Source organism: Grus americana, chromosome 3, assembly GCF_028858705.1.
Source record: "Grus americana isolate bGruAme1 chromosome 3, bGruAme1.mat, whole genome shotgun sequence".
Classification (NCBI taxonomy): Eukaryota; Metazoa; Chordata; class Aves; order Gruiformes; family Gruidae; genus Grus; species Grus americana.
The window spans coordinates 126,276,759-126,299,302 of NC_072854.1; the positions used below are offsets into that span (position 1 = coordinate 126,276,759).

Genomic DNA, 22,544 nt, shown 5'->3' on the forward strand with positions numbered 1-22,544 from the left:
GCAGGGCCCAACAGAATGGGAAGACAGCCTATGTTTTGCTAGTGGAAATCTTTTGGAACATTTTCCTGGAATCTGGTGCATTAAAAGGACAAAAAATTTAAGAAGGGTAGATCATAGGTTCAGTTCATGGTTAGTAATACTCCATTCAACAAGGTGTTTATACTTCATATATTAATAATTTTAGCTATGAATGGTCCGTCAGTTTTCCTCTGTGCTTTTCTTAATTCACGCACTTTGTTAAATGAGCGCTAATGCAGCATAGGCCAGCCGATCACGTTTAACTCTTGAAGCTACGGTAAAGGTCCTGACAAAAATTAAGCACCAAGTCTGGCGACTTACAGGTTGTATACACTGTTCTTGACATCCATAAAATCCTATTTAGTGTGAATGTACAATCTCCAAAGAAGGACAGCTCACGTAAAGTTTTGGCAAAGTTCGTTATGTATGATGCCTACAGGGCGACTCTTTCAGCGTTTTATGGAATCCCTTGCTTTTATTCATCCGCTGTGCAGTGGCTAGCATAAAAAGCTGGTTGTCAGTTGAAAGTTTTTTTTGTCTCAAGCTTGCCAGCTTTTAATTGAAGGCAATATGGTTATTTGCTTGGCTCCTTAACCGCATTTCTAGGCTAGCATCTTTTCCCTGCCTTTCAAACAGTCATTAAGCCCAGCAAGGCCTTAGACCCTCCTCTTCCAGGTCCAGTTCAGTACCTGCACTGGAGCGAGTGCCACTCTAGTGTTTTGAGTCCTTGGGTCTGTGTTGTGATCGTGTAGTCTAATTTGAAATGGCACGTAAGATGATCATCGCTTAAATGCCAGACCCCCCAAGGCTACACATAAATGTCTTGGGTTGTTGGAAAGTGGCTAAGTTATAATTTCCAGAGGCAGTCTCTTAGTTCCAGCCTTTATAGTCGTGAAATGGCAAGTTAAAACGTTACTGTTCCAGGCCTGAATATGATGCAGCGGTCAGCATAATTTGTATGGTGGTGTGCAAAGTGTGAGTGCAAGGATAGGCATGTGTCTCTGAATTTACACACTCGAGGAGATCGGAGAGAGATGCTTTTTTGTGGCAAGCCACTAAGAAGCGCAGCAGCTGTTTGAAGGTGCTCGTGGACTTGGAATGCTTTTCTGATCAAGAGATTAATGAGCAGAAGTTGTCAAAAGTTCAGTGAACGCGCGGGCTTCAAACAAGTAGCTATTGCTGCCAAGTTCTGCAGTGCTGGTAACGTGGGGTCGTCAGTGTTCGGTGGTGTGCAGGAAGCAACAGTAGAAAGCTTAGACTAACACGTCACTGGCAGGACGGGCAAAACATGGAAGGAGAAATGGAACTGTAGAGTGAAAAGTGATTTAGATGTTTTTAAAGCTGGATTACAATTTGGGTCTCTTCCCACTAGGCGTTGCCAAACAATAGATTCCCTGGACAAGAGACGGACCACTACAGTTACGTTCTGCAGAACAGAACTTCTATCTGAACAGAAGGGCGGGGGGGAAATTGGTTCTAGCCCTTCAAACTAAGAATAGATGTGGGAAACATGAGCTGAAGGCAGTCAGGCTGGCAGCTGACCGCAGCTGCCTCTGTTACGCTTTGGGCTGTAAAGGCAAGCAAAAGGACTTTGCTCCTGCTTAGGAAGCCGAACTGATTGTAACAGCCCCTCTGGACTGGTGAAGGATGGGATGGGAAGAGCAGACCAGCACGTACTCAGCAATCAAGTGCCAGCTAATTGCTTGGGTGGTGGTGGGTGTTGGCTTCAGCAGGGTCTTTCTGGGCGTCTCCAGTTGTCCTGTGTGCAGGTCGTGGGAGAAATGACGGAGCATGCCCGATTCCTGTCTTCAGGAAGATGCTGATACCAGCTCCTTGCTGGGCATTGTTCACATTCACTTTCTCCTCTAGGGGCTGGGGTAGAACTTTGCAACTAGGAGGAGACACAGGACAGTGATCATGGTCCACAAACTGTGCAAGAAAGATGTTTATTTCCTCCCTGATTTGCCTTTTGGTGCTATGGTTTTGGAAGGAAGGCAGATTGGGAAAGCAAGAACGAGTTGTAGGGGTGGATTGAGTTTCCCTAGCTCAGTCACAGCAGGTCAAGTTACTCGAGAGATTTGTGACTCCCCAGAGACATGGGTTTGTGTTTGTCTGTGGGATACATCGTAGCTGAGGTACAGAAGAATAAAGAGAAATTAAGTTGTCAGTGTTTATTTGAAGAGTGGTTGATAGACTTTGAAGATTTTTTCATGTTGCTGAATTTATACAAAAAGCTGTATAAAAATAACTGGCACCAGATGTAGAAGCAATAAAATAATGCTGTGTTAAGTCTTGAAACTGTGGTATGTAACCACAAGAACTATTTTCACCCATTGGAAGCTTTCTCTTTATTATCTGCAGAAAGAGAGTGATGGAATTTGTTAGCTGTTAAACAATTTAATTTTTTGTTTGGAAAAAGCACCAAGTAAACCTGTATCCCAGTATGCTTAGGCCCAGCTCCCCGTACACAATGATCGCCGATGTTTGTTGCTGGCAGTCATGGGAATCTTCTGGTACTAGTGTGTCAGCAAGAATTAAACCTAGACGATATCTTGTCATCTGACTGGTGCCTCACTTTCTGGGTTTGATCATATTTGATTCAGATCAGAAAGAAAGAAAGTTACACTAACAAAATCTTTGTCTGACCTGCGTACATAACATAACCTCTGATACAGTAAACATGTGGAGTCGCCAGTGTGTTTTGTTTCAGAATGGCCCTCTGTTGTCAGTACTTTGACCCAGTTTCACCATTTCAACAAATGAGGCTTATTTTCTTTTAAAACACTTATTTCGAAACACTTTGTCCCAGGAGAGAGAAAACAAATTGTTTACACAAGCAAACTAATAGTGGAGAATTAAATACCCACACTTCCTTTTTCAGGAGTTCCCCTGCTAGTTGTTTCTATGAACTCTCACATTCAGTGAGGGAAGAGAAACTTTTCTTAGTAATCAAATGGGTCTTGATGTGGCTGCTGAGGACGCAAAGTTTGGCGATAATGATATTCCATGTACCACTGGGGGATCAAAAATAGGTTGGACAGAGAAGGGAAAACTGCTCACCCCAAAATCGGAGGAGGAGGAGGACCTTCTTTCTTCCTTGTCTGGATGAAGACAGCCTGGGAGGGGCTTTAAGCCCTTCTCTTTTCTGTAAGAGCCGTTTGGTGGCTGTAGTATCAATACCTCCCTCTTCATATGTGGGAGTGTATACGTCCTGGTCTTTTGAGGGACTTGAGAAGCAGATAGGCAGGTTATTGGGGTGATGATCATAGACCACCACCTCAAATACGAATGCGATGTTGGAAGAAGGGAGAGGGATGAGAAAGCTGCTCAAACCTGTGTAAAATGCCAGATCTTGGAGATGTCTCATAATATGAAATACATCTCCTTCCAGCATTCTATGGCAGATGGTTGGGGAGAAAGGGGTATAAAAGGAGAAGAGCTTTAGTAGGAAGTAGAAAATAGTGAAAACTACAAAATGTGAAGAGAATCGGGTTGGTGGATGGGAAAACTCAGGTTCAGGGAAGAAAGCTGCCAAAGTTTCATCCCTGGGCGTTCAGCTGCAAGAGTTGAGGGCAAATTAGGTGAGGGGCTGGGGTGGGAGAGACTGGGGCTGGTCAGGGTAAGCAGAGTGAGAGGAGAGAGCTAGTGATGGATAACCTGATGGGAAAAGGGAAGAGGGCCAGGAAAGCAGCAGTAACCTTGGCATTGTTGATGAATTGCAAGTCACCAGTGATAGAAGATGATGGAGGTGCCCAAGATGGTTATCAGAGGGAACAATTGTCCTCTGAAGGAAGATCAAGAGGAGCAACATGAGGACGGGAAGGATGACTTGTGTTTACGTGACTTCGGAGTTACACGGATTGAGACCCAAGCCAGGAAGCTTGGTTGAGGCTAACATTGTCAGTCCTATGGTGTGTACATATGAAAAACAGGAAGAGGAGTGGAATTAACTTGGGACACATATTTCAATAGCCTCCAGCTTTGAATTTCCTGGGTTTCATTGGCATGTGTCATAACCTTTTTGTTTTCACTATTTATTATTTTTTTCCAGGAATAGGATGGAAGAAGAAACAATAAAAAGTGTTTATCGGAATAGTATGTCATGTTTGGCTTCTCTCATTTATTTGGTGAAAGTATATTTAGAAAATAAATTGCAGACTCTAACTATTTGAGTATCCGAAACCCCGTTGTCCCTCAAAAAAGAAAACATCTCCCAAATGAATCCCCCCAGCCTCCCAAATAAGCAGTAGGTCAGTTGTATGAAAGACATAATTAAAATAATATTTAAGTCAAAGTTGTGGATGAATTTTTTTCAGAAAACAATCACTCTTTATAACCAGTCTTGTAGTCTTGATCCTTATGGGAAATGTACAGGTGCTGCAAATGATTTTGAGGATGTAAACTTCCTTCCTAGTTTTTCCAGATAGGTCAGGTAGGGGCAATACCTTGTATTATGCTATTTGCAGACTTTGTTCCGAGGAACTGTTAGATTGCCCTATTTATGCCTCCTCTGTGCCCCTAACTGGATCCTCAAACAGGCAAGAAATAAAGACTGTTCAAATGAAGTTTATTTTCTGCCTGGGATCTTGTGGGCGTTTGGTTTTTTTTTTTTTTTAAAAACTCCTAGTAATGTTATGAAATAAGTCTGGGCATTTAATCTTCTATAATGTGTATGCGGTGTAGCTGAAAGGACAATGAGGATGCTGTGCTTTGGGGTTTATCCTGCTTGCTGTGTTGGCACGCTTGTGTGACAGTGAACTGACTCACAGACGTGGCTCAGTCTGTTTTTTCCACTCTGTATGGTCAAAGTGTGGTTCAGGAACAAATTACACATTTTGAGCTCATGGTAGCATTCCGTCTACGTAATACAGGTTAGCAGCACTGTGTTGTTGTAGCGCAGGAGGTGTGAAGTCTCTAGTGGGGCTAAGCAAGTTCACCAGTCTGTCTCGAAAGCCAAGATGAGTCATAGAATCTTTAAGGTTGGAAAAGACCTCTAGGATCATCAAGTCCAACCGTCAACATTGAGTAGAAAGCGTGCATCTTAGCTCTTCATTGCTAGTGGATCCTAACTAGGTTAGGTCAGTGAAAACTCTCTCTGATGCACACGTGTTTTACTGACTGGTATATTTACATGGAGGCTTTGTATACAGAGCAATGAGTTTGGTTTAATTAAGTGAAGATTTTCTTGTACTCTTTTCTGTGCACAAAACAAAATAAATAGATCAAGACGTAAGCACTGTTCTTTTAAAGTTTTTCTAGTGAAAATATTTTCTTTTTTTCATTGAGAAATAAATATTTCACTTGGTGCTCAGCTTCATGGTTTGCCGTGTTTGTGCACCAATTCTACAAGAAGAGTTGGTAACAGCTTTGGAAGTGTGCTACAAAAAGTGGTGCTTAAAGCAGTCGATAGTGCTCTGCACAAATAAGTAGTGAGTGCTGAGTGAATAAAGCAGCAGACTAATGTCTATGATGTGCAGCTGTTTTAAAATGAACAGCACAACCGCAGAAACCTGCATGTGATTTTCCTCATATAGACTGTTTGCTTTGTGACCAAGAGGTCAGTGTAATCAGTAGTGGAAATGCAGCTAATGACATGCAAATACAATTTCTTTGTGAACGAAAAGCAAATCCACAACTGCATAGCTTGAGTCAACTCAGGTTGGTCACTTGGTGCTGACCTGGTGTAATTCAGTATGCAGGAAGCTTTGTGTTCTTAAACAGGCATGTTTTAAAATGGATCCTTTCAAGATCCAAGAATTTCAGCAGATTTACACTAGCTGACCCAGAACCCTTAGCCTACTTATTTTAGGAGGGAAAAATGTTCAATCGCTCTAATTTTTCCCCGTTTGTTTAAAGTTAGATAAATGTTCACATATCACTCATTAGGTGAGCTGCCATTTTTTTGTGTGCATTTTCCAGGGGTAGATAAATAATAGTTGTGGTTTGTTTAGTCAAGTTGTCCCTGTAGAAAATGAGCATCCAAACTTTTCTTGCTCCTGCTGATACATAGCTCCAATGGTACATTAAATTGTTTGCTCAGAGTTCAGAGCTTTCTGCACCTGGAGATATTTTCTCACCCAGCCAGTGTGTTTGTATGCTCAGATGTGTATCACTTGTTAATAAATACAAAGCTAAAAGTCTTATGTATTAATTATTTAAGCTGTTTTGATTTTGTGCTTTCTCTGTTGGGTTACGCAAATGTAGTAATTCCTGTGTGCTGAAAAGTAAAAATGGGTTTTTGAGGGGCGGGGGGCTCCCACCCCTGTGAGAAACTGAGGAAGAAAAAAAGAATGCTTTGCATAAGATCTCTCCTAGTAGACCACTACGGAACAAAGAAAATCTCATTGAAGTGAGCTAAATGGGTGTAGCGCTGCTTTGTAACTTGGGGGCTGTGTGCGTGTGTCTCAGCAGAGGTGAGTTTCCTTGACACGCACTTTTGATACTCATTCTTCTTTTATGCCATCTCTTCCCGTTTCTTTGTGATAAGTCCCACTCCTCTGATCATACCCTTCTTTTGTATATGCACTGATGATAGTAAAGGGTTGTCATATGTCACCCCCATCATTACAGTATCTGAAACTGTCAGCGCTAAGTGGTTTATTCTTGAAAAAACCCTGTGAGGTAAGGCAGTACTGTTCCCGCTTTTCATGGGAAACAAAGACTTTATCAAAGTTCTTATCAAATCTGAGACTGGTTTCCTTATCTTGAGAGTGCATTAGCCACTGGGACTTTTTGTCTTAATGGAACCGTGCATAGGGTCAAAGAGGGCACATATACTTCCTGAAATCACAAAACCCTCTTTCTCTCTTAAAGACGATGCTACGCTGTTTAGATTTGTCTCATTTTAGATGCACATATAAAAGTGATTCAAACGCTCCCCTCTCTGTTGGACCAATTCTTTTAAAAGTGGCTGGAGGATGAGGTGTCAATAGGATTCGCAAAGCAAGCCAACCTGGGGTGCTGGCAGCGTGAGCGTCAACGCTAACTGGTGCTACAGAACGTGATGGTGCCTTTCTCCACTGCTGCAAGCGGTGAAGGCTGTCACTTTTGCACTGATGCTGCTTTTCGTATTGTTAAGGTAACTTAACCTGCTGCCTGACACATAATCGTGTAAGTGAGGACGCTAGTGTTGAGTACAGGCTCGCACAGCTGTAGTATCCTGTGGGTTGCGTGTCTTGGGATATGTTATCGTGTGGCTCCTTGATGCTGTGAACATAGTTTTTGGTATACTGCCTGTGTTTATATGGTCCACAAAATTACTATTTCATGTAATATGCTAATAGCTTGAAGAAAGAAAAAAGGGTGAAATTGTTCCCAACTGATACTAAGGGCTAAATTGAGAAGTGGCCCAGGCGGTTACATGTGTTAACAAGTAATTCAAATTTTATCCCTTACCATGGACTCAGCTGAAATAAAACCACTGTCTGTTTAACTACCTTAACTTGCTACGCTGGGAGGAAGAGCAACCTGTGTACTCCCTACCGTCACTGGGAGCTATCTGAAAAACAAGGTGTCAAGTGTGGCACAATTCTGATGACCTGATTCCATAGCCAGTAGGTAAAACGTTAGATCAGTGGGGGTCCAGTGGCACAATTTACATATTTTCTTTTGAATGTGTCACATGGAAGATGAGCCTAAGGTCAACACCAGAATAAGAAAATGCTGTTTGTTCCCTAATCGTTGCCTGGACGTCTCACGCTGTGCTGAAGTTGAGGTGTGCAGCAAATGGCGCTGTCGGTGTTTGTATTCAGAGGTCTCGGGATGAGCAGTACAAGCTTGTAAGTAGAGCTCGGAATAACAGATATGCGTGGTGGCTTATGGGTTTCTTACAGACTCTTCTTTTATACCATTTAGTGTGCTCTATACTGAACCTCATTCCAATACTTGTGGACATCAATGGAAATCTTTCTGTTGATTTTGTGAAACATGGGATGTAGCTTCTTAGGCATTGGCTGCTTCCTGAGCAATAGTTTACTTCTTCTAACTACAGAGTTGAACAAAGCGTAATCTTTGCAAAACATTTCTTAAGAAATAACGAAACAGTTGCTTGCAACTATAAAATAGTTTTTTTCTTATAGGGAGATATCTATTAAGCAGATCGGTGATGCGACAAACAGAACAAGAAAATGCTATTGCATTAGAATTGAAAGAAGCTATGTTTTGTCATCGTTCAGTTGCGTACAAGCTATTTAACATTTGATTTTATAAATTTAAGATTGAAGAGCCTAAAAGATATTTAGGGTTATCTGTTAATTGAAAAAAATATGCAGCTTTTGCAGTTCTCTTCAGATTAGTTTCTGTCTTGCAATCCATGGCTAATTTTTAAAGTCAAACAACTTTTAGTTCTGTCTGCCTTTTTTTATCATCCCCCCCCCCTGCTTTCTGTGTGCTGCTTTGGGCAAACAAATGGAATCCTTTTCAATGAATTATACGAAGAAGAGTTTTTCAAAAGCAATTTGTTTTGCCCTATCTCTGAAAGGGGAGTTGCTTTTACTGCAAAACAGCTGAAACTTCCTGCTCAGTATTTCTGAAAACACTGAGCAAAATGAGCGAGAGCTTTGATGTACATAATACTCTGCCACGCTGGAGAAACATCTTAAAATGGGAGTCGTGCACGTTTTAGAGCGCTGGGGAAATTCAGCCATCTGACGTTTATAAAACAGTTTGGGCCTGATGACAGAGAGCGCTCCAAGCGCGATCTTTACCGCTTACGCTAACCTGGGTAATGTTATAGGACAACACACACAGTCTGCGGTGCCTGTTTCGCTGCCTTTGGTACCATGCGCTGAAAGTATGCATTGGCACTTGATGGACCCGAGAGGAGGTTGTCCAAGTGCAAAATGCTGCAAATGCTGTACTCGACTGGGCAGGAAGTCACGCTTCTGTTACCAGGCTAAGAAAATAGGTAAAATTAATTCCTGGCTGTTGTTCATAAGTCTCTGAGATACTTCAGCAGGGGAGTTTGAGATTGAAATTATCTAAAGAAGAGAACATTTTGTGTGCGAATTATTGATGTCCAATGTAAAAGGAGTTTATTGGTTTGGTTTTTTTTTTTCCTTGAGGCAGGTGGACATTCTGACATTTCAGATAAGTTTTGTGAGATTTCAAGTTGCCCAGTGAATTTAAGGTACTAGAAGTCAATTTTGGTTTAAAAGCAGTTATCGTAAGCACAGAGCATCAGCCACGTCATCCTGCCTTTTACGTGTGGCCAGCCTGGCTTGTTCTATTGAATTTGAGAAGGTTTGATGTGTGCCCGTTAATCTTTCTAAAGAGTGGGTTAATGGAAGACCTGGCAAAGGTTAACTTCAGCTAGGGCAGCTTCTGTCCCTGAGCCCTCCCTGTAGCCAGGGAGGCTGGTAGAGGCAGGTCGAGGGGACCTCTGTGAAGCATCTGTTCTGTGTTCGTGCTATAGTATGGATGTAAGTTTGAGTTTGATCTGCCGTATTACAGCGTTGCAGGATTTCTTTTCTGGTATATTACAGGTTCACAGAATGGTGATAGTGGAGAATATTGATCACGAAGTAGTCCTAAAAATTTACGGATCTGGAGAACAGACAAATACCACATAGTAGTTTTAAGAGTGTTGGTGTAAGTTTTGGCAAGTCCTTAAAAATGTAGGTGAAGGTATCTCTTTCCTTCCATCATGTTGTTTATTTTAGCAGGAAAATCTTATTTATACTTTCTCTCATCTTCTGAAGCTTTGCATATCAACAGATACTGTGTGTGCATTTAATAAACAGTGATATATATACTTCGGGTGCTGATTTTCAAAAGCATGCTGCAGTGTCCTTACCTGGCTTTCAGTAGAGTCAGCATGCCTGTATTCTTTATTTATTTTTTTTTTTTTCAAACATGATAAAATAGAAACTATGGTGTATACCAGTAATTGTTAGGTGCAAGAGAGTCAATTGTAGAAAAAGATGCTGTACTAGGTGCAGCTATCTAATAAGCATATCTAACCACTTAATGCTAGATCGTGGAAGCATTTGAGTAGAGAGAAGTGTTTAAGCTCACTGAACCAGCAGTAGGTCAGGTCTCTGCTTTCCCCTTGCTGCATGGAGGAACGTTACTTCTGGCAGTGGTATGGTCGGAGCTTTGCTTGGTGCCTCCATCGGGCAAGAAGGTAGGAGTTACGACGTGAACGCTGAAACCCTCATCCTTCTCTGGGATTCATGGTACAGGGCATGTTTATCAGGGAAGTGTAGTGATAGGACAAGGGGTAATGGGTTTAAGCTAAAGGAGGGTAGATTTAGATTAGATGTTAGAAATTCTTTACTCTTAGAGTGGTGAGGCCCTGGCACAGGTTGCCCCGAGAGGTTGTGGAAGCCCCATCCCTGGCAGTGTTCAAGGCCAGATTGGATGGGGCTTTGGGCAACCTGGGCTACTGGAGGGTGTCCCTGCCCGTAGCAGGGAGGTTGGAACTAGATGATCTTTGAGGTCCCTTCCAACCCAAACCATTCTATGATTCTGTGACATAAAGAGATGCCTTTCCCAGGTGCCTAAAATAACCCACAGTCAAGCGCAGCAGATGGTTATCTTGCGCATCTCCATCTAGATGCAGGTGTTGTAACCAATCTCCCTCTGCGTTTGACTTAATGCTTCATTATGAATTCTGAAGCTTCTCCAGACCTTGGAGCTATATTGTAATTCAAGCAATTACCTTTTCTTGCTTCTCCCAGGAACTGCAGCTCAGTGTTAAATGTTTTTTAAGAGGTTTGAAAACATATTTCTGAATGTCTTTTATTATTCACTGGTTTTGGCAGGAATAACAAATGGAAGTTACTGAAATGCTGCAAGAAATTCTAGTTTTGTGAGATATCCAAGCCAGGGAATTTGGGAAGAATATGAACATTCTGAAAGGTTATCCAAATCAAAGCCGAGCTTATAAATGTATTTCTCTGATGTGTCTAGAGGCAAAACGAGATGAATGTATCAACGTACAATCAATCTCTTATAAGAGATGTGGTAGTATCCTTCACAATTAAATGCTGTGCCAAAGGAAATGACTTGGGTTTTTATTCCTTTTCAGTAATGTGGAAAGTATGCCATGGGAGCAAGCAGGAAGAGGTTGTTTAGTGGAAGAGAGGAAGAAGAAACTGTTTGGAAGGGGTGCAGAGAGACAGCACTCGCAGCAAATATAATCCTCTTGGTAGCGTGCCATGTCCAGCGAAGTTTAAGGACTGGATTTTCCGAGGCATTCAGTGTTTGCCTAGCTGTACGCTCCTGTTGGAAAGAGTGTCTCTTCGTGTCAGTGGGAGCAGAGTCAGGCCAACTCTTGTGCACTTTTCAGATGCTTTCATTTCTGCGTTTATGACATAGATAAAAAGAAGTGAGTAGACAGCTGCGAGTGAGACAGCAGATCTATCCAAAATCTAATGGGACTTAAAACCCCTCCTGAGAGTGCCAAGCTGAAACAAGTTCAGAGTAATTCCTCTTTATCCTATAGTCCTTTAGGCTACCAGCGAGTAGGATCTGGACTCAAGGGGAAAAAATAAGGGGGCTGCTGGGGCTTCCTCCAGGCAGCCCCTTCAGTGAGCAGAGCAGGCCTGCGTGGCACTCGCCTCTTGTCCCCGTTGTGAGCCATAGGACAGTGACCCTACGTGGATACCTACTCTCCAACGGGCTTCTGCACGGGTGGTGTCCCGAGCCAAATGTCCCTGGAGTGATCCTCAGTGATTGTACTTGTCCTGTCCTCTCCCAACCCATGGAAATTTAGGCCTCGGGTTAACGTTGTGAGTGGAGTGAGACGCAAGGATTTGTCTGAAAGACGGGGCTACAGTTAAGTCCAGGACCTGGCTGCTTTTCTCTAAGTCCTATTTAGTTCTCAGGCTGAGTGACACTCCTTGTACAGAGTTTGAACAAAAAGGAGCAAGAGGGAAGGCAGTCCTACGGAGGGAGCTTCCTACCCTGATGAGACTGCTCGCTGCTGTAACGCCGAGAGGAACAGCGATTGCCGCGGAGATACGCGGTGCCTTGTTTGACCCATACCAAGAAACGAGGCTTAAGAGTGACAGTGCCTGATGTGACAAAGGTAGCAACTGATAAAACTCAGAAGCATAAAATAGTACGTCAGTAGCTGGGATGTAACTGAACCTTATTTCACTGATCGGACTATTGACACATCATTTAATTCTGCTGGCCGCCTTTACCTACCTTGTATCTTCTTTTCTTTTCTTTGCGGGAAGAGTAATAATTTCCTTAGAGGAATTAGCGAGAGGTGTGTAACTGGCAGTAAATGAAGTGGCGTTGCATTTCAAATTTTGCAAAATGCATTAAGAGGCACATTGGGGCAGTAGTAAGCCCAGTTCACCTGTAATCTCCTCCTTGGTTTTGGAAAGTTAATGAGTGTCATGTATTTCTGCTTCCTTTTCAGTTTTTCAAAAGAGTATTGTTTCCTGAAAAGGACTGCAAACAGTCATTCATGGTCCTTCTGCCTACATGTGTAGCGAGCATCTGTCTTTGTAAGTTTTTTGTTTGTTTGTTTTTGGGTTTTTTTAGCTCATTAGGGGCAGAAATACTGTTGGGCTCTGACATGGTACTGGTGGCAACCAGGCTTTCTTGAGGGGAGTAGCTTGCACAAATTCATTATGTTCAGGTAGCAGAGATAAAAGTAAAAACAGTGCTTGAAGGAGATTGATCAGGGAATGTGTATTATTTTCAAGCTTTTTCAAATGCTTTAATTAAAATGACAAAATACAGAAATATGACACTGTGTAAAGAGCAACTCATCGTTTTTGCTGTATGCAATACTTGTTTTGTACAAGTAACGTGCCCTTGCATTATTTGAAAGAAAAAAAAAAAGAGAAGACTGTAAACCCTTTCTGCAGCCAGAAGAATGATGGAAGTTAGAATCCTTTTTGCATAATCCCCTCGCTTTTTGCTTGTAGATACAGCTGTGCTAACACAATGCAACATTTGAGTTGAGAGGTCTGCAAAATCCTGGCACCAATGATAAGTTTTCAGACTGAGGCTCTTATTTGATAGATTTTCAAAGTGATACTGTGCTCAGTTGTATCTGTGTGCCTGGAAGTAGGCTTTCAGTTAACTTCTCAGAGGAAATACTTTCAAAAGGAAAAGTTTAATTTTGCCAAGAAGCAGATAAGGTCAGAGTAATTAGACAAACCAGAGCTTTGTAGGTTAGAGATGAGCGCAACCCTCTCCATGGGGTAGTGCAAATGTGCTAGAAGAACAGGAAAATGAAATGCATGAGGATGCTTAAATTTGCTGAAAATCCAAAGTTCTGTGTGTGTCTATTAGCGTATTCTGAAGTGTAGGATTGCATTTTAGAAGGGTTTTTTTCACATTTTTTAAAAAAGTAGTATGTATTTATCCTTCATGTTTGTGGTTTTCAGTTTAACCCACCAGAAAATGGGTTCACTGAATTGATTGTAATTTTTTTAATACTATATATTTATAAATTGCTATTATAATGTGATTGTAATATAATGCTAATTCACCACAGGTTTTCAAGTACATATGCAGTAGACTCTACCTAGCTTCCATGCATTTCTATTATGAGACAATAGGGATTGTATTTCAGCTCCTCTACTGTATTCTGCTACCGGCAAAGCGGATGGCCTAAGGTATTGACAGGTATCAATCAGCATTAGTCCTCTGGCATCAGCTGACCTTTGCCAGTTTATACTTAAAGTCTGGACTGATGTTTTCTCCTGTTCTTCCTTGGCCACACAGTAGTAAACCCATTTTTTGTTTGCCTAAAGTAGTTTCTGTGGGTGTCTGTGCTCGGTGGTTGTGTGGCCTTTACAGCATGAGAATGAAAGAGGACAGCTGGTTCCTTCAGCGGGATAATTTGCACTTAAAATACAAAACAGTGAGTTCTGCTAATTCTGTTAGTCGGCCAGCAAAAGGAAAGCTGCAGATCTCTCCTCTTCCTTCAGTGATGGCATTAATGGTATCTCTTCCCTCTTTCCATTTGTCAGTAATTGTGAACAGAGACTCTTTTCCTCAGTCAGATCTTGTTAGGTTGGCCGAGAGATCAAAAATCATAGTTGGGAACTAAGGAACAGAAAGCCAGTGCAATTGAATAGCCTCGATTCCTTAGGAAACCGAGCAGAGGGAAGGATTGTGGACAGGGACTTTTTAAGTTCCTCACATTGCTGTGGCCTTTGCTTTCCAGCTCAGGGGAGCAATGCAGACTGTCTCGTCTTTGCTAGGACTTTTAGCTAAAGAAAATGGGATGTTTTGCCTTGTAAAAGCAAGATTGGAATGAGAGGATTAAAGGGGGAGGGATCCTGAGAAATCCAGGAAGATGGCGGTTGGCACTACTGTGGTTAAGTATAAGAACATATAAAACCAAATAAAATTTCAGGAAAGGGAGGAAAGTAGGAGCTGTTTTGACAAGAAGTCAGAAGTCTCGGTTACGTCCAGGCGCCCAAATGGTGCTCTGGCATTCCCGCGTAAATGAAAACCAGGAGGAGAAGGGAACGGAAGACAGATGAAAAGCACCAGGTTTTTTTTTTTTTTTTTGAAACGTAGAGCTTGCATGGGTGTCAGCATCCATTGCATTTCAGAGCGGTTTGCCAAGCAGACAAATCATTCCTTTTCCCTGCCCTGTCTTGTCCTTTACACACGAGCGTTGCCCTGGATTTGAAGAGCTGCAGCGAGACCGCGCTGCTTACAGGAGAGACTCGTGCTGCTGGAAGGGAGCCACCCAAACACGGCGGCAGCAGGCTAGCACCTGCTGCCCTTCGAGAGCTAAGAGCTGTGGAGACTGCTAAGTAGGTAAAGTACTGACCGCTTAAACACAGAAGAGGCTACCTTCCAGATGGCTAGACAAAAGGTCACATGAATTATACAGTGAGTTGGCTCCGGCAGCTTGATGACATTTTCAGATGGGTTTCTGAGCAGTCACCCAGGCAATGTCTAAACAAATCCATCTAGACTCTATGCCTCGGTCATTAAAACACAGAGGAAGGAGAGAACGCTCGTCTCCGGTATGTACGGCAGACAACATCCTTGCCGTCTTTCTTTGTCTGGCTTTCCAATCAAAGAAGGGAGACTTTTTTCCTTTCCGACAGCCTCATACTGTCCGAACTCAGCAAAGGCCGCTTCAGAGCAGTGTTTTTTCAGCCTGTTTTGGATCTGAGTAAGCATCCGATGTGGACAGCTGTGTGGAGAAACGAAACCTCCCGACGGTGGGTTTGTTTCTCCGCAGTTGTTTCTGTGCGCCGTGCGGAGGTACCTCTGAACTCTGAGGTGGGAGATGGGTAGGGGCCCACCCTCAGCTGTCGGAGCGTTGCACCCACTCCTGGCCATCCATTTTACCAGCAGGTCTTAATGTCTGTTTGCGTACTGGGTGGCCTAAAAAAAGCATATGCACATGCACACACACAAAAAAAAAATAATGTAAAAACCCCAACAACAGAATTTCCTGCTGTGCTGATTTTAATCAGAAGTACTAAAACCCCCTCAAACATGGAAGGGTATTTAGGTTGCCCTAAGTGGGTTTGGAATTACACTGTAACCACAAAGGGTAGCGGGGATTGACTCACTGGCTGCTCCCAGAGCTGAGGAGAGCGAGGCCTTGAGCTCAGCTGAGGCTCAGAGTTACGGTCCTACGGATAGTAATAATATTACATAAATAGTAACAATAATAGCAGCTATGGAAAAGTTTAGAGCTTTCAGAACCTCTTAGAAGCAAAATAAGCAGTGGTCTTGTTTGAAGCTTTTTTTTCTGGCTTAGAGTCATACGGCTCTTTGAAGGGCAAACTGCGTATTTGTATGTTTGCATTCTTCTGTATGTTTGAGTGTGGAAGCTTATAAACTTCTGTTCTGTTTTGAAATAAGATGAATGTAAAAATCTTGGCATGGTCTTATTTTGGTAATAGGATTGCATGCAAACATCCTTGTGGCTAAATTAAAAAAAAAAAAATTAAACATTAGATTTCCTGTGAAAGGGTCGTTGTTTGCAAATGGAATGATTAATGACTGAGGCTAGAGATGCAAATACATGATCTTTCTCATAAACTCCTTATGTAACTCATTTAAAATCTCTGGGTTTTCTCTGTGGAATCGAATTCGATGCTGTCATTAAGAGGGTAGCATCAACTTGGAAAATTGAATTTTTATACTAATTCCTTTTTGTGTGTCTTGGGTCTTCCTCCACCTTAAGTCTTTCAGGTACAAATTCCCTTTTCAGAATTCACTGAAAGAAAACATTTTTATTTTATTATTAAAAAACCTCTTGTTATATGGCAACCTTTAGATTGTTTATAATAACCAATGTCTGATGCTCCCCGGAGCGGAACAACTGTTCTGTACCTGCGTGCGTGTGGCAAATGAGGACGCAGAGCTCGGCTGATTTAATAGCACCTGCGAGCCCACCCGCTCCACGGGACTTCAGTCTCCTATCAGATTGGTGCAATCAAGTTATTTAGGCAGAATTTAAGTAAAGCAGCACTGATCACAATGCTTTAGAGCCTCATGAGGAATGTTTTCCTTTAAATATGCTGATTTACAAAGAAAGTTTGATTTATTTTAGTTTTTTTTTCCCCCCAGCGCTGTTTGTTGTCTTCTCTTGGTTATCCTCTAGTGTTTGGCTTTCACAAGAACACAGAATTCAGGATTTTTCTTTCAACCTTTAAAGTCTGCAAACTCTGCCTGGGAAACAGGCTGGTTCCTGAGCTTCCTGGCATGGCTGCTTGTTAGCTAGAATCTAAGTGGAAAAATGTAACCTTTTCTAGTGCTCTTGTGGTATGACCTCTGGAAAAAAAGTGAACAATTTAAAGCTTCCGGCTACATGTTAAAACCGAGAGAAAATGTTTCTTTTCTACTGCTTCTACCTCTCACCCTTTTCTGGTACTTGTGCTTGCCAGGGTTTTTTTTTTTTTTTATTTAACCCTGTTTTCTTTCAAGTTCCTCCTTCCTCCTTGGTCCCATTTACCCTCGTGGGTGCCCTCTCGTAAGGCGTTAGAGGGAAGCAGAAGCATGGGGGGGGGGGGTATGTGTCAAACTTGGGTTTGTTTTTTTTTTTTTTTAATTCTCAGTCCCAGCTGCTTTGTTTTGCTCAAGCTCCATCTGCAGCCATGACACTAAACTTGTTTTTCTCTGCTGCTCCCTGCTATTTATATTTTAATTTCTGCTTGTCTCAAATCAAAAGCTGTGCCTCTATCTTGGTCTGTAATGCTTTGCACCTGCAGTATTTGCCATTTAGGTAACCGAAACTTCCAGCATAATTACCTGCTATACGGTCAGTAAACGTGTGAGTGAGGAGAGGAGTTAGGCTATTTAACTGCAATTATAAGCTCACTATTAAAAATCCTAGAAGGACTTTTTAGCCGTGGAAATTGGCTCCTGTTTGGTTTAGAAGTTTGCTCACAAATTACTGGTGCGAATTGGTTGTGACTTAGAGGAACTCTGCTAATCAGCTGGAGATCACCCCCATATTTCTCATTATGTGTGTGTGTGGTAGTTATGCGTAGTTATAGTCTTCTGGGTGTTTGTTCAGTTTATCTGATGGTAGAAAATGAAGCTTCTTCCTAACTGCATCTTCAGTTTCTCATTTGGGCATGGCTCTCAGAAGACTTAATTGCATTTTAGGAACTTCAAGCAAGATTTTTTTGGGGGTGTTGGGGTTGGGTTTGTTTTGGTTTTTTTTACATTCATGGTAATGTGTTTTCTCCCTTGTGGGTGTTTTCCCCCCCCCCCCCCCCGCCTTGGTCAGCCCCATTAATACCGCACTATTTGAGAGCAGACTGTAGTGACGTCTAACATTTTGTTCTATTTGTACTTCAGGCTGAGGTCAAGCAAACAAAGCAAGCAATCATTATGTTTTAGCATTCTTTTTTAATGAGCACATTAAAGTCTACTTACAGCTACAGGATCAGCTGTGAAGAGAAGGGAGAAACATGGAACTCCAAGTAGCACTGCCTTTTTGAAGCAATTTGTGGAAAAATAATAGACTAAAGGGATATGTAAGGACTCTGGTAGGAAATAAATGGCACCGTGTTGTTGACGGAAAGGGTTTTGGCAGAAGGCTTGTTGTGACTGTTTCTGTGGCTTAGAAAGGAATTTCCTACAGACTGAACTAACCATTAAAAAAATGTCTCTGCTTTTAGGAGTTCAAGGCATACAGTGGAGTCTTCCCAGGGAAGATGTCGTCTTTGACGATGAAAGCCCGTTGTCTGGACAAAAGAGGAAGTTTCTTTAAGGTAAATGGGATATTTGAACAGAACATAAACCACATGGTTTTATGTGAAATGAGTGCTGCAGAATGTGCAATACAGACTGTGATATGTAGCAAGCCTCTTCTGTAAAATGGGAAGCACTCCTTAGCATCTCTTTTTACAGGTAATATTCGTGGTTAGATTACCATCTGGTTATTTCATGTATATATTGTTTTCCTGTACACTGAATAGAATATTTGGTATAAAACAGCTTGTGGCTTTCTTTGCCGCTAATGCTGAGACTGTAAGCTTTATTATGCACAGGCATAAAATTATTAGAGCTTCCATAAACTGGATTTGTGTAGCTTAAAGTTGTGGTACAGGTTTATGATTTCCATTATTGGATTGAAAATTGGTTTCGTTTCCTTGCCTATTTTAAGAAAAAATGGCAGGGGTTCCTTGTTTGTGTGTAATTTGAACACTCAAAAAAAAAAAAAAAATCTTTGTATTCTTAATGTATATTTCGGTCCTTTTTGTGTGTTGGTGGTTTTGCTTTGTTTTGTAGGTTTTGTTTGGTGGTTTGTTTGTTTGGGTTTTTTTAAAGCCTACCTGCATCTTGTTTGATATCAACAAGAAGTGGGTGCTTAGCTCACTGCCATACTCTCAAAAATCCAGGAAGGCGGATGTCTGTGTCTTCAGGTGCCTACATGCTTTAAAGGAGTCCAGTGCTTCCTCCCTTAAGATATTCAGCCCACCTTCCTGCATGATACAGACACCGAAAGCTAGTAGTTCTGTTCTGGCATGAACATGCTTATAGAAAGAAACCAGAAATAATTCCACTTAGTGTTTCTGTGTTCTGGGGGCTGTTTTGAGATGTCACATGGCTTACAGCACACCTAGTACAGCATATTCCAGTGAGAAATACGCTTTGGGTGAGAGCCCTTCGGTCTCCCCCCAGTTCCATCCCGTCACGGAGTAGAGCTGATGCGTGGCAATGTACGAAGGGGCCAGGAAGGTAGGATTCAATGTATGCTCTCATAATGTTTCCCTGGGAAACGCCTGGGAGTACGGGCATGGGTGTAGAGGTGGTGCTCAGAGCTGCAGGGAGGTAGAGCCCTCAGCTGAAGCACCTTCGGATACTCCCTGGAACTGTTTAGAAATGCGTTTTTCCCTAAGCATGAATATCTAATTTTTGTCCCGCTAACCTCATTACAGCTGGAAAATGGAACCCTGAGAATTGCATGAGAAAGGATTTACCTCAGATTGGCTGCCTGCAGTCATTGGGTTTTGTGCATCTTCTGTGACCATCTTCGCTTCTACGTAGTTATAAATCACTTCTGTCTAGAATTAAACTTGATGATTTAATTTTGCTTTTTCCCAGTATTTCCTGCAGAGTTAACTTGCATGATTGGCCCCAGATTTGCTCAGCAGTAGTAGCTTAGCTCCGACGTGAACAATCACACTGCGAAATTAAGCATGGGTCGCTGTTTCTTCTCTTCTGCCTTCTGCTCTGTGTGAGGTTTGTTATCAAACCTCCGTGTGAGGCTTTGGGGGATCGGTCAGAGGGCTTCCAGGGCTGCAGCGAGCTGTTTTCTAGGGGAATGTTGGAACATGTTTTGGTGTTTTTATATGACAGAGAGAGGCTTTATGCAGTGGAGAGACTTGGGAGAACTGTCGTCTTTCAGGTTGGCATCACAAAAAGCAGAGGTGCGGTAAGAGTTACCAGTATGGTTTTCAAAAGATGACTGAATCCCATTTACTGTGTTTTATTTATGTGTAATGGAGGAGGTCTGGAGGCAGCGCTGAAGTTAATTGTAGAGAAGGCTGTAGTTAACATTTTTTTTTTTTTTTTCCAGAAAAAAGGATTAGTTGGTCTGAAATGTAGTTAACAAAGCCTTCATGTGCACTGTGTGAGTACAGCTGCAAACACCATATACTTGTAGAGAGCAGAACAGGGAGAATAGCGTCCAGGCAGTGCCACTGTATTGAGAGTATGCTGACCTATCAAACTGTGGTGTCCTACCGCTGGCCAGGAAGAAAGGTGTATTTTTTGATGTGAGGAAGAGAGTAAACTGTCACGCAGACCAGCTTGGGATCAGGGTTAAACAGTTGAACTTGTGTGTTCTGCACTGGAATGTTGCTGTTTATGTAATGCCAGGGTCACTGTGGCTGTCTTGCTGGGCAAGGCTTTGCTTCTAAGGAGCAATCAAAATGTACAGGTGCTTCTGAGCATTGAATTAACTTACCTTGATCATGTCCCTTAGAATATTCATTGCATGCTGTAGCGTCTTCCAGTGAAAGATTCTAATAATTGTTGCCATCGCAGTTTATATTAAGAAAAAGCATACTGTTTTTCTTGTACTGCAGCAGATGTGATTGACCAGCCAAAGCTCTAAGCAGCGGCAAGCAGTTGCGTTTCGCTGACTGTTCCTAGCTCCTGCCGCCTTTGCTGCTCCTCGTGCACCGCGCTCTCCTCGCACGTCCTGTGCCACGCTTTTCAGGTGTTGCTGTTTCCGTTCCCTCTGTTCCTCTGGGACAGAAATGCTGTTCTTTCGCTGCCTGAATCTGATCCTAACGCTTGCGGGGGGGATAGGAGGTGGGTGTGGATGTTCTAGAGATGATAAATACGCTCGTGATAGGCTACAGGCAACAGGGAACCGAGCAAGTGGTGACTGGTGCCTTTAGCACGTGGGAGCTATAATGACTGCCGGCGCAGCCTGCAGGACCAGTTTCTGTGTCAGTAGCTTCATAGTACTGTTGTAGTGACACACAAACGCGTCGATGTGTTTGTTTCACGTGTGGCATGTTTTCTTTATCTTAAGGCAATCTTACCAGGCCAGTCTTTAGGAAACAAATGGTCAGTGCTGCAGTGACAGCAGTTTTCCTCTTTGGCTCACCCAGGGCTTTGTGTGGTTAGCAATAAACAGGGTCTTCTGAGGACAGGAACCGCTTCTCAGTTTTGCAACACACTTTTGTTGTGTCTTGTATCTCATAAGCACAAGCATTAACCTTGTTTGATGGCAGTCCACAGCCATATAGGGAGAATGGTCATATTTTCAAATCACAGCAAGGAGCTGTCTCAGTTATGAGGAATATTTCTAGATTGTCACTTATGTGTGTGCTGAAGGAATCATCATGTCAGTGGAACTGTAAGCAAGCGCCCGTGTCATTTTCTGCAGTCTTTTGGTATCTCCTTGTGTAAGTAATTCTTGTGTGGAAAATAGATGCTGGAATAGCTATTTCATGTGCCTCCTGTTCATGATGTCATGGTTGTAGTTACTCAGAATGATTAGGAATGCAGTATGCCCGAGCAATTTAAAAACGCTGGTATCTTATGGCCATAAGAAACATCGTCAGTTAAGAAACTAAGGTTGTCCTAAATTTTTCTAAGGACAGCCTGGCGGGGAATGGCCTGAAGAACAGTGGGAATAAAAGATGCCTCAAAGCTCACCATCGCTGGGAAGTTGCAGTGTTGGATTGCTGTTCTGAACCTACAGTGTTGAAGTGAAAACTGCAGTCTGTATCCACAACACTTGTGTGTTGTGTACCTGGTGTCTCTGTGTGTGCACTTGTGTGTACAGCCTTCCGTACCTTCTCTTTCTTTCCCTTTCCCACGTGTAAAATTGTGACGACAGTTACGTTTGCTACGGCTGGACAGGTGAGCAAAGAAAATGCTTGGCCTGTGAGATTTTTTTCAGTTTACATTATTTTAGTTTGCCTTGTCTGTCTGTGTTTAGGAGACCTAGTAAATAAGACAGAGCCTCTCACCCATGCTGACCTGTACTTCAGAATGCTCTCCTATATGCACAGACTGTATAATGTACTTCTGCGTATAGCTCTCATGTTGTGCTTGTTACTTTACAGTTGCCCAAGAAACCTTTAGCATGCTGGCATGCAGTGTCTCAGGGCACTTGAATCCTCGTAAAGAATATCTTGCCGTTCTCAGCAACACTTACGAGAAAATTCATTGACAAATACCAGTGGGAAATTCCAACTTTACTTTTCTTTCTGGTTCTTAACTAGTTCCCATTGCCGTAGCTTCTAACCAGTCTTTTTTTTGTTTTATGCTCATTCTTTTGACTGTTAGTACAGCATGAAAACAGCAGTGTCTCCATTTTACAAAGAGCAAAGGTCTGTAGTTCTATAGGCTAAATTCTCCAGAGTCTTTATACCTTGCAATTGATGAAGGCTCAGAGCCAGCAAGTAGTAAAAACAAAGAAGCAAAGATGGAGTTAGGCTTGGGTAATTCTGGGAGTGAATAGCTTGCCAGTGGTTACAGAATGGAGTCTGTGGTAAAGCAAGGAACTGAATATATGTCTCTGACAAACATCCTTTTTACTGAACCATTGTCCTTTTCATCAAAACGTTCCAACCTTTATGGAACTGGCATCAGAGGTTTTA

The 22,544-nt window shown here is 42.3% G+C and overlaps 1 protein-coding gene across 9 annotated transcripts in view; it reads left to right on the forward strand.

The window, feature by feature from the left end:
- Nucleotides 1-22,544, forward strand: part of RIN2 (Ras and Rab interactor 2) — a 79,794-nt gene that overhangs the window by 10,995 nt on the left and 46,255 nt on the right. For 4 of the 9 annotated variants that reach the window (XM_054822228.1, XM_054822232.1, XM_054822231.1 and 1 more), the window contains exons 2-3: nt 12,392-12,479; nt 18,096-18,188. The exons of 1 other annotated variant lie outside the window; for it this stretch is intronic. In XM_054822228.1, coding sequence (XP_054678203.1) covers nt 18,132-18,188 — 57 coding nt within the window. In that variant the 5' untranslated portion in view covers nt 12,392-12,479; nt 18,096-18,131. Of the gene's footprint in view, nt 1-12,391; nt 12,480-14,628; nt 14,761-18,095; nt 18,189-22,544 lie in introns of those variants that run through there. 4 more of the 9 variants (XM_054822229.1, XM_054822227.1, XM_054822233.1 and 1 more) reach the window with 2 other exon arrangements.